The 12,127-nt window shown below is 54.3% G+C and overlaps 1 protein-coding gene across 1 annotated transcript in view; it reads left to right on the top strand.

Moving 5' to 3' along the window:
• MYO18B (myosin XVIIIB) overlaps positions 1 to 4,868 on the top strand; it is a 54,173-nt gene extending 49,305 nt beyond the window's left edge. Inside the window, exons 43-44 of the mRNA XM_053993573.1 lie at positions 2,070 to 3,343; positions 4,115 to 4,868. Of these exons, the coding sequence (XP_053849548.1) occupies positions 2,070 to 3,342 (1,273 nt within the window). The 3' untranslated portion in view covers position 3,343; positions 4,115 to 4,868. The remainder of the gene's footprint in view (positions 1 to 2,069; positions 3,344 to 4,114) is intronic.
• Positions 4,869 to 12,127: the final 7,259 nt, after the last annotated feature.

Consider the following 12,127-nt stretch of genomic DNA (forward strand, 5'->3'; position numbering starts at 1 on the left):
TGGTTTTGGAGGGGATTTTGGCAGGCATAAGGGAACAGTTAAAGAAACAAATCATGGAACGATTGGAATGGGAAGGAGCCTTCAAAATCATCCAGTCCCACCCCTGCCATGGGCAGGGACCCCTTCCACTATCCCAGGTTGCTCTGAGCTCTGTCCAACCTGGTCTTGGACAATTCCAGGGGTGGGGCAGCCACAGCTCCTCTGGGCAGCCTGTGCCAGGGCCTCACCACCTTCCCAGGGAAGAATTTCTTCCCAATATCCCATCCAGCCCTGACTCTGACAGTTTAATGGGTGCAGAAAATAGGAATTGTTGGGAGCGACGAGGATGGATGGGGCAGTCTTGGCCTCTGGCTGGAAACCAGGGCATGGAGAGTGTGAGGTTCCTGCTTGGACTCCGGGGCTGTGTGGCCCTTGCCAGCCTTGCAAGCTGGAACAATCCCACCCTTGCTGCTTTCACTCCATTTCAGACTCTGAAGATTTTCAGAAAAGCAGTACCTGTCCGTCATGTTGAACAGGACAATAAATACAGCGTGTTCAGTCCTTGTTCACAGCCCATTAGTGGTTCTCACATCTCCACTCACTTTTATCTCAGCCTTAAAACCCAAATAAAAACCCTGATGTTGGTGTTTAATTTATGAAAGCCATTCATGCAGCACACAGGTTACAATATTATTTGGAAACGTGCAGAATGAATGGAGCAATTTCTGTACAAAACCTCACCAAAGGATTACACCAGCCATTTAAGTAAGATGCAATTTAGGATCCTAAAACCCAGCACTATTGAAATGTCTCAAACTATTAATCAGCTGCGGTGCTTCGGCAGTGTCAGCACGGGACGGCCCTGAAGGGTGCAGTGATTCAGGGAGGTGAAATCTCTGGTTAATTCCTTTTGTCTTGAATAATCAAATGATTTCGGCTGGTTAAACGAGCAGGGAAAGGTGGTGGGTACCAGTTCAGTGGGGCACCTCTGTGCCCTGGGCTGTGCCAGCGGGCGCCAGGAAGCTGGAGCTGCTCCATTGCCCCTTCCCTTCTGCAATCACGCATTTCCCAGCTCTGGAGTTTGTCTTCAGCCCATCTCGGCATGTAAATTATTTCACGGGTCAGCAGAGCCTGGTCCGAGCATCCCAGGATTATCCACTCCCACCCCATTCCCATGGCAACAGCGGCATTCCCAGGGCAGGAAGCTTCATTACGGCCACGAACAACTCAAGCGCCGCTCCCTCGCAGAGATGCGTTTGTTGTTTGGGTCCTGCTGCTTTGCTCTGCCCTGTTCCCTCTTTTCCCCTCCTCCTTTCTTTCCCAGATTCACATCCCAGTAAGGCCAGACCTTGGTTCCCTTGGCTGAGCAGTGATGGGGTATCTGGGAGTGGGGACACTGCCAGCAAGCAAATGCAGGTGCTTGGAGGGGGTCATAAAGTGTCCCATCAGGGGCTTAGTGACACCAGTGACCCCAAGCCCGCTGGTGACTGCAGTCCCCCATCTCTGTGACAGGGACAGCCTCGCTGGGGTTACTGGTGTGGATCCCCAGGCTGAGCAGAGGTGGATCCCACGTGGTTCCTGCACCAGCCCTTGTTTGGGACATGGTCCTGTCTGGCCATCCCCCCTCGCTGTGCAGGAACACCAGATTCAGGTGTTGCAGGGCTCCTGTTTGAGCAGCAGCCTGGGTGAGACATGCCCAGCAATAACACTGAGATGTGTCGGGGGTGCGCTGCGAGCTGGTTTCATAAAATTTTAGTGAATAATCTTTGGCTTTGACAGAAATAAAATAAATCCTACATATTGCTGTAATCTGTCAAGTAAAAAGGATATTTGGAGGTAAGTGCTGGCTTGGCAGAGCTGAAGCTGGTCACACCACACTCTCTACACCAGGAATTATCTGGGCTGGCTGACCTGGGCTTATTTAAGATAAAATCCTTGGGCATTGCCCAACTGCTGGATGCAGCAGTGAATTTATCCTGAGACTCCCATGGCAATGCCAGCTTTTCACTGCTCAGCCCTGTCCTTGCTGGACGACATCCCGGTCACTGGGAATCCCAGAGTCTGAACTAACACCGGTTTCTGTTGTTCAGGGTGAGCAGAGACACCAAGGTGAGCCAGCCTCTCTCCTCCCGGAGTGCTGCGGATCCGGGGAGGACAGCGAGTCCCCTGCTGGGAGCCAGAAGACGGGAATATGGAAAACCTCAGGCAGAAGAAGAGGAGGTGGAGAGCCCAAAGAAGCCCGTGGATAGGATAGGAGAGACATCCCCATCGGTGCTGCGGCGGGGCGGCTCCCCGGCTGCGGACGGGAGGTTCCCCAGCGCGGTGTCCCCGCCGGTGCCCAGCAGGAGGAGGCTCTCGGTGGCCTCGGGGCCGGTCTCGGTGGCCTCGGGGCCGGTGCCCAGCTCTGCCGCCCTCTCCGAGTACGTGGAGGAGCTGCGGCGGCAGCGGGGAGCGGAGCGGGAGCCGGGGCTGCCGGCGCTGGGGGACACCTCTCCCCTGCCCATTTACCGCACCACCGGCTCCGCGGCCCTGCGGCGCTCCAGGGCTGTCCCAGCGGCCGAGGAGCCCCCGGGGAGGCTGGACGGGGATCAGGCAGGGGAAGGGGAGGGAGCAGGTGCCAGCCTCACCCGCTCCTCCAGCCTGCGGAGCATGGCCTCGGAGCCGGCCGAGCCCCCGCGTTCCCCAGCGCTGAAAAAGGCATCGAAATTCGGCTCCTACGACTCCCTCCTGCCGGCCCTCGACGGCTCCGGCCGCCGGCCGAGCTCCCCGGCTGCCGGGATGGAGGTGCCGCGGCTGAGCTCCTGGAGGAGCTGCCTGGAGCCGTCGCTGGAGGATGTGGAGCTGGGCAAGGAGCCGGAGGGATTGCTGAGCTCCCTGTCCGGCGATGGGCTGGGTGAGGGGAAGGGGAGCGACCCCTTCAGCTGGCGAATACCCACCCTCAACTACGAGAGGAGAACCAAGGTTGACTTCGATGATTTCCTGCCGGCCATCCGCAAGTCCCGCTCCACCAGCAGCTTGGCCAGGCCCCGCAGGGACAGGAGGGACGGCCAGCGGCCCCTCACCGTGCGCTTCGAGGACGAGGCCATCGCGGGCAGTCTGGAGCCCTCTGAGACCAAGAGCACGGCCAAGTGCGGCCGGGAAGAGCCCGGGGACCTCTCTGACTCCTCCTCATCCTGTGGCTCCCAGCGGTCCTCCCGGAGCGCCGACAGCATCAAGCGCCGGCCGCAGCCCCCGAGAGCGGCCGGGGAGGGCTCCAGCGGCAGAGCCGGCAGCCAGGGCAGCGGGATGAGCCGCCGAGCCGAGGCCGAGGGGAAGGAGGACGATGTCAGCAGCATCATGAAGAAGTACCTGGGTAAAGACTAAGGTAACTGTGCTAGCCACCGATGGCACGGGCTCAGAGCTGTGGGGGCACGTTTGGGGTGCCGGCCCTGAGCCTTGGTGCCTGTGCTGATGCTGGGGAGTGTGTGGGGAGAGGATATCTCAGGAGAGCAGGAGTCCCCATGCTCCTCCAGGCGTGTCAGAGCATCCCAGGGCTGCCAGGGTGTCCCTCGGGGTGTGTGGCACTGGTTCCTCCTTGCCTTTGTACCTTCAGAGCTACAATGGGGACACTGCTGGTGCCAGGGACAGCCCCAGAGCCCTCCACAGCACCAGCTCGGAATTCACTGGGGTTTCCCAAAACCATGCTGGGATGGGAGCTGAGCTCCATCCCTCAGCTCCCACCCCAGCACCCGGCAGACTCATCTCCCCAAGTGCTCCCTCCTCAGGGGCCCAAGTTTCTTGTGGTGATTAGAAATCAGCTGAGGCTCAATGCTGGATGTTCCCTCTCTGGAGGATGGGGCTCCCACCTTGCCCAGACATCCTTCCCCCAGTCCTCAACAGCCTCTGACACCCACTTGCATGCCATGTCTGGATTGCAACTGACACTTGGAGAATTAGGATTTATTGCTGCAATCCAGGTTCGAAAGCGGAGTCCCTAATGAATGCGTCGCAACTGTAATTAAGCGTTTAAAATAGATTAGAAAAACATTTTGTAAAACCATTGCCTTTAGAGTAACTTATTGGATGTCAAGCTGTGACCAAATTGACTAAGCCAACACACGAAGGGAGCGCGTGTTAATAAAACATTTCTTTCCAGGAAGCAAATTTGCATAATGCAACGTCCCACTTTCTGCAGGATTCGTTTCCATCGAGCACAGCACTTGCCCCGACCCGCAGTGACGAGGAGCCACGTTGGGCACACAGCTTCCCTGCTCCTGGCAGAACCACCTCACGTGAGCAGAGACTGCAAATGGCTCCACAAAACTCATGGGATGGTTCTACAAACTTTTTTTGGTCTTGGTTTCCTCATGCTCCTGCCCCATTTCCCAGCGCCGCAGCTTTGCTCAGGGCCAGCCGCGGGGACAAGAACTTTCCTGTTCTCCTGCAGTTGTTTGACTTGGGAGTTGGTGCTTAAATTAAAACCCAGCGGCTGCCACAGATGCTGAGGATGTGCCATGGACTGGGAAAGCCACTCTGAGAGGAGCTGGAGGGACACCAAACCCCTCCTTTGTAACCCAGAGCTGCAGCCCAGGTGTCTCATCCCACGTTGCACTGCTCAAAATTCAGCTGATCTTCCAGGATGCTGTTGGGTCTCAGTGTGACACCCAGCAACAGCAGAGCTCTGAAGCTTTTATAATTCCACAGGTATTTGATGGATCCATCTGTGCTTCCATGGCTCCAGCCTGTGGGGGACACCTGGGCACATCCCAGTGGCTTGCAAGGCACATGGGCAATGGGGGGGTCTATTTAATGTCTGCTTGGTTTTTACACAATAAAATATTTGCTTCTTTGACACACAGGTCCCTTCTTGTTATTCCTTTCCCCACGGTGGGAGCAGGTCCGTGGAAGTTGTGCAGTGCAGAGCTGAGCACCTCCTTCCACAAAAACCTCTTTTCTCAGCCTCACCCTTCTTTCCTAGAAGAGACCCAAACTTATTCCTTGATCAGATATTTGGGGCAAAAGGATACAGGTCCATGCACAAATCTCTCCTCTCCGTCAGGGATTTCCAAGTCATTTCCTTGGCTAGGAAATTTCCACCAATTTGCACATTCTCCCAGGACCCCCCGGGACAGCCACAGGGCAATGGCAGCTTGAAAGGCCAATTGGGCACTGTTCAGCATTTTGTTTTGCCTGTTGTATTCTTCACCTTCACTTCTCATTTAAAGCAAAGCCTTGCAGCAAGCAGCTTTTTCCTTGTCAGCGATGGATGGGGAGCCTGGGGATGAGGGCTCACATCAGCGCTTTGCTCGGCCGCCTGTCAGCAATTCCCGGCGATTCCCGGCAGCTCCGCAGGGCAGGAGGCAGCTCTGCTCAGGGTGACATTCCCTCTGCTCCCACGTGTCCCTTTCAGGACGAGTGCCTCATGCAAGAAGGCAGCAGATGAAGAAATTGCCTCTAATTAGTTTTAAATTGGTCTTTTTTAACGATTCTGCTATTTCTGGGAGAAAAAAAAGCAAGTGCTTTTCTCTTTGCAGTGAGTATTGCTCCCCAGAGGGGTTTCACAGAAGCAGGGAATCACAGAAGGGTTTGGGTGGGAAGGGACCTTAAAATATCATCCAGTTCCTCCCCCTGCCATGGGCAGGGACAGCCTCCACTAGCCCAGGTTGCTCCAAGCCCTGTCCAGCCGGGCCTTGGACACTTCCAGGGATCCAGGGGCAGCCACAGCTTCTCTGGGCAACCTGTGCCAGGGCACCACCACCCTCCCAGGGAAGGATTTCCTTCCCAATATCCCATCCATCCCTGCCCTCTGACAGAGGGAAGCCATTCCCTGTGTCCTGTCACTCCATGCCTTGTCCCCAGTCCCTCTCCAACTCTCCTGGAGCCCCTTTAGGCACTGGAAGGGGCTCTGAGCTCTCCCTGGAGCCTTCTCTTCTCCAGGTGAGCACCCCCAGCTCCCCCATCCTGGCTCCTTGGCAGAGGGGCTCCAGCCCTCGGGACCCTGGTCTGCCCCAAGCCAACTGGTGGCATCTGAGGGGAGGGACACCAGTGGCACCTGAAGAAAGGACACTCAGGAGCAGGAATTCAGTGCTGCCTCGCCTTTGGCTTCTGAAGTCTGACCTACAGCCACCACCGGCCGAGGTGTCGCTTTGCAGCTCGTTTTTAATCTCATCTCCAAACGTGACATAAGTTGCTCATTATTTGTGGCTGTAGCAAAATGATTCTTTTGACACAAAGCCTTTGATTTGGAATTACTACAGTGTTGGGTTGGCTGGAAATTAAGCTGTTCCTATTTCAACTTGCGGGAGAAAAGCAGATTTGTGTGTAATACGCTGACTTCTTTCTTTTCCTTTTGCTTTGCAGGACACAAAGGAAATTGCTCTGTCACTTGGAATGGCTGTGCACATCCTTTAATGACAAACCAGGACAAAACGATGCTTGGCCCGGAGCGTTTCAGGCTGAGTCCAGAGAATTGTTTGCCCTTGGAGCAGCCAGAGAGCAAAGCTCATGGATGGTGAGACCGAGCCATCCATCAGCTCTGGCCGGTGGAAAAAACAGCGTGTGCACAGCACAGGAGGGAAAGCTCTGGTTCCTGCTCCCCCCGGGATGCTCAGGAGACACAAAACTGATGGCTGAGCCAGCCAGGAGCAGGACCACGGCCATTTATAGCCTGGAGTGGGAGGATGGGAGTTATTCCCATTGCCCCTGTGTTTTAGCACATTCACCTGCTTCCAGCACAGCTTTGCCCTGTGCTGCTGGCAGGGATGGAGGCTGTGAGGAGGGAAGTGTGGAGGCTCCATGTCAGCCCTGGAGAAGGGAGAGGGCTGCCAGTCAGCTGGGATCCTTCACCCGAGTGCAGCTCAGAGCTGGGGTCAGCAGGAATGGGAGGGTAACACCCCTGGAGCCCAGCACCCCTGTAGCCACATCCCTCCCTCTCCAGGAGGGGCAGACCCTGGCAAAGGGAAATGTCTCCACATCAAATGCAAAAGCATCAAGCAACGAGACTGCCAAGGCTCTAATTAGCATAATTAAAGCGTGCTCTTTTCTCCCACTGGCTGTGCCTGTGGAAAGCCTTCCTCAGAGGAGTGATCTCTGTGAGAGCTCCTTCTTTGCATGATGCCCATCACTCAGGACTGAGTGTGCAGAGCCGTCCTGCAGCACTCCTGGAGCTTTCCTGCTGGCAGAGCTTCCTTTGGCTCATCACATCTGTCCCTCATGGAGAATCCGGCGGCAGTGCAGGTGAGCTGGGCAGGCTCAGCTGCAATTCCCAGTCCCTGCTGAGGCGGGTACCAGGGCTGGAGATGTTCCTGGTCTCCCCATTGTCCCCCTGAACCACAGCACTTCGCAGGAGCTGAGCATCAAGGAGATAATAGAATTCCTGAGTTGGAAGGGACCCACAGGGATCATGGATCCAACTCCTGGTCCTGCACCAGACCACCCCGAGAATCCCACCACATGCCTGAAGTGCTCTGTGGCCTCCTCCAAAGCTCTCAGAGCAATCAGGGGACTCCATTTACTGCACTTCCAAACGATTAGCTGGGTCTGTGAGCCTCCTTTCCAACAAATAAGCTGTTTTTCCCAGCACCTGTATCTGTGAACGCTTGGCTTTGACTCCTAACTCTGCTCAGGGGGATGGGAAGCACCCAGAGCTGCACATCCTCACCTGCTAGAGCAGCCAGGGTTGTCCTGATGGGTTGGTGGCTCTGGCAGAAGGATGGGGACGTGTGACCCCCACCTCTCCTGCACCGTGTTCAGCTCCTGCCCACGCTGACAGGATTCAATTTCACGGCACTTGGATGCAGTGAGTTAATTCCCGATTGCTGCCATGCACGGAGCCTCTTTGCCATTAAATGTGTCCCTTCCAAAAGGGAGATAGAATTGAAATTATTCTTCCTTGGGGCGGCTCAGCAGGCGTGGCAGCCTCCCCCTGCCCTGCTCACTGTTTGCTGCTGTGGCTGGGCTCGTGCTCCAGCAGTGGCCAAGCCCACCCCCAGCACTGGGACTTCCAAATGGGTTTGGAATGGGGAAATGGGTCTGTGAAGAGATGAGCCAAGTCTTTGGCATGGCGTGGCACTGCAGGGATGGGTGGAAAATGAAAATGGACTGGATTTGCCAAAGCAGTGCTGCCTTAGCCACCCTCCTCATCCCTCTGCGGATGGAGAGCAGGAATTGTGTCCCTGTGCTGTGCAGGGCCACTGAGGGTGACCCTAAATCCCCTGTCCCCATCAAAATCAGGATCTTACCCCTGCCCAGGTTGTCCCCCCACTGCCCACCGCCCATGCCAGCAGTCAGGAGGAAGGCAGGATGTGCTCCCTGCCCAGCTCCGGCCTTTCCCCCTCGCTCAGGGCCACCTGTCAGGCTGGGGCTCGTTTTTACCAGGCTGAGCTTTATCCTTATTGAAGTCCCGCTGGGATTCCTGCCTCAGTGCCAGCCAGCCCACACCCTCCTGCCGAGGCAGTGACAGGAGCGTGCTGCGCTCCAGCCGGGCTCCCGGCAATCCCGGCAGAGCCCGGAGCACCCCGGATCATCTGGGGAACATCAACCACCCCACACCCACCTGCCAGCACCTCCCACTCTCCGAGGGGGAAAAAACCCTTGAAGTCAGGACAAGGAGTCAGAGGAAGGAGCTGGGAGCTCTGGGCTGAGGCTCTGCTGGGCTCGGTTTAGGCTGACACTGATCCTGCTGCTCCGGGGGCCTGGAAAAGCTGAGATCCACACGGCAAAGGGGGATGTGGTGGGAATGGCCAGTGACCTCCCCAGGCTGGGATCTGCCCAGGGGATCAGGGCAGATCCCTGCTCTGGACCTCTGCATGTTCCTGGGTGGCTCCTGGTCTCTCTCAATTCAAAATAATGGAGAATTTATAATGCATATAATGCAGAGTATAATGCATTCATAATGCATATAATGCAGTATATGCATTATAAATAGATTAAATATATTATTTATCATATGTCTCACATTGCATATTTTGCATATATATTATAAAGAAACTATTAGATATAAATATATAGTTGATACATATTATACATTGATGTATCTTATAATTACATTGTATATTATATAATACATTATATATTATATATTCTGTGTTCTGTGTGATGTATTTTATTGATGCATTCTATATTTATAGAGGAGCTTGCTATGTCATCAAATGATTGATACAGTAGGGAAAAACCACTATAATTATCCTCATTCTATTTTCCACTTTCACTAAATGTACTTTTGAGCTGTTATAATGGCTATAATTAATTTTTGGTTGTTATTTTTGAGTGCAGGCCCACGCAGGCCTTTCCTACCTATATCCAAGAGATCACTCTTACCACACACCCACAGAAGGCCACACTGGCCATTAAGGAAAATTGCTGCCAAATGAACTTAATACAAATTAGATTTAGCTGGACAGCCAGTGAACATTCACAGTAATTTGGATTGAGCTAAATAATTTATAAGAGGACTGAGGGCAGGAGATGGGTCCTCATTTGCTCACCTGGGTGATAAAGAGGGAGCAACTCCACTGCTGGGCATAAACCTCCACACATTGGCCATGGCTCTGGGGGAAAAGGGCTGTTTTTCCCTCAACTCCCAGCCAAGCTGCTCTTTCTGAGTGATGAATTTCTCTGAATCGAAGTCCTGAAAGAACAGTGAGAGCTTAATTACAGTGCAAGGTCTTTGTGCTCGTGTGGCACATTGCAAAGCAGCTGGGGAGAGAGCTCCTGCAGCAGGAGCCCTCCCAGAGCCTGGTGCTGGCACTGGGGTACCTGGAGCAGAGGGAGGGTTATAAAGGGAATAAAACCCACCCAGCAGAAGCAAATCCCAGATCTGAGGCTCATTTGCATTCCAACTGCAGAGCTCTGGGCTGGCACTGACTCCAACCCACCCAGGCATCACCCACAGCAAAAATCCAAAACTGGGGCAAACTGGTGCCGCTGAAAATGCTTTTCCTAAGGAATATTCATGTTCTCCTCTGCTGGCTGGAGCAGCCAGGGCACCATGGCTGTGCCTTGGGAGAAGGGTCCCTCAGAGCCAGCCGTGCCCCTGAGCTTGTCACGCTGCTGCCACTTTCTGCTGATGTGTCAGAAATAGCTCAAGGTCTCGGGGGCTTTCAGACAAAGGTTTGGTACCTGTCCATTTTAATTACTCTCCAACAGCACAGCCTTTGTCAGCTGCCATCCTGAAGGATAAAGCCATCCTGCTTTGCCAGAGTTTCCCAGCAGTAGTGGGTGGGATTTCACAGGGATTTGGTCTGCCTGGTGCTGTACAAACACAGCCAGGAGAGGTGCCAGGGATGGGAAGCAGGGTTTGGTACCGGGGTGCCCCGGGCAGGCACCGGGACCAGCACCAGGACGTGGAAGCTGAGCCGAGCACGGGGAGCGTGGGCAGGGATCCAGGGAAACAGGACTCTGTGCTGGAAACTGAACATGTGCTTTCTGGAAAGTGCCAAGAAAGCAACATTTGGAGGTTAAGAAATGGCAGAAAACAGACAGATTTTTCCATGCGAAATTCGGAGAAACGCCGACTGCGAGTTTGGCGGAGCCCAAGCTGTGCAGTTTGGGTGATTAATTCATTAGTATTTATAATATATACAGGGGGTTTTGGGCTCCTCGGGTGAAAGGTGTCAGTGGCATTGCTGTGATGGGTGGCCAAGGACAAGGCAGGAGGGATGGGGTGCAGGAAGGGGAGCATAGGCTCTGCCATGAGCCCCATTTGCCCCTGTGGGTTATGGGATGGGCTGGAGGTGCAAACCAGGTGTGTGAGGGGGGCACACCTGGAAGACTCCGTGCTCAGGTCCCTGATCCCTGCTGGAGCACAGTGAGATGGCAGCGCCGCTCCCCTGCCCCAGCTCTGCACCCCTCAGTATCTTAGCATTGTGGTTTTGAGCCCAAAACACCCTTTAGATTAAATTATTTATTCCTGTGAAATGTGCTTACAACTGCAGAAGGATTTCGCTTAATTGAGAGTGCAGCCAGCATTTTAATAAAACTATAAAAGGGTGAAATGTGCATAAACAGAAGAAAAGTGTTTAATCTCGGCACAATCACTTGATGTTCATGAGAGCATTTAGCTTCCAATATAGCAAAGCAAATAATACTGAGATCCCACGAGCAAAGAGATATTTTTATCCCTTTGCACAAGCCCTGGGTTTAAATCTGACATTATAATTGTGAATGATGGTAGTCCATTACCATAGCTACAGGAGGCTCTGACCAGCCAGGGGATCACGTTACTAATGGCTGTCACAGGCTGGCTGCGGTGAGAGCGATCCCTTGGGACTGCCGTGCCCTGGGTGACACCGCAGAGGTGGCATTGCAGCACGTGGCACCGCGGGCACAGCACGGGTGTGGGGTCAGCGTGGTAAACCTGTGTTGAAGCCACTCCTGCCTGTGCTCTAGAGCTGGGACCAGCACCCTGCTGTCACTGGATATGGGACCAGCACCTTCCTGTGCATTAAATATGAGACAGCACCTTCCTGTCACTTGATATGGGACCAGCACCTTCCTGTGCATTAAATATGGGACCAGCACCTTCCTGGGCTTCCTTGGAGGTGCTGGCTGAGGGCTGAGGCTCTCTGAGCCCCACACTGGTCCCCATATCCTCATATCAGTTACAACAGGCAGCACATCCTCCATTCAGTCTTGTTAACAGCTGGGAGCTTGTCTGGGCTTCGGGGTTTGGGATTGCACAGAGCCCATTGGATCTGCTCTGACTGCATCACTCAGACACCTCTGCAGAACCAGCAGGGGCCCCTTCCCCACCCCCTCCTGCGCTGAGCATCCTCTCAGCAGCTCCAGGTACGAGGCAGGGAGATGGAGAACCCCTCCAATCTGGGATTACAACTCTGCTCACAGCCTGCTCTCCGAGAAAAGCATTTGTGTGGTGTACTGTAACCAAGGAGACTGGAAACTCGGGGAATGGCCAGTCCCACTTATCAGGAGCTTTTCTTCATCTCTGCTGGCGCACAGGATTGTGCTTGGTTTAATAAAGAGGTTGAAACTGCGTCGCCCTTTGCAGGGAGAGACAATTCTTCACCAGGCACTGACGTCCCAGCTGGCATCTGACAATAGGGAGAGATGGACAGCTCAGAAACCAGTGCAGCCAGCAGCTGGAATTCTCTGCACTCCTCCAGGCACCAAACTTCCATCCCACCTGCAGGAATTACCAGGAAATCTCCAA

Source organism: Vidua macroura, chromosome 18 (assembly GCF_024509145.1).
Source record: "Vidua macroura isolate BioBank_ID:100142 chromosome 18, ASM2450914v1, whole genome shotgun sequence".
NCBI classification, from domain to species: domain Eukaryota; kingdom Metazoa; phylum Chordata; class Aves; order Passeriformes; family Viduidae; genus Vidua; species Vidua macroura.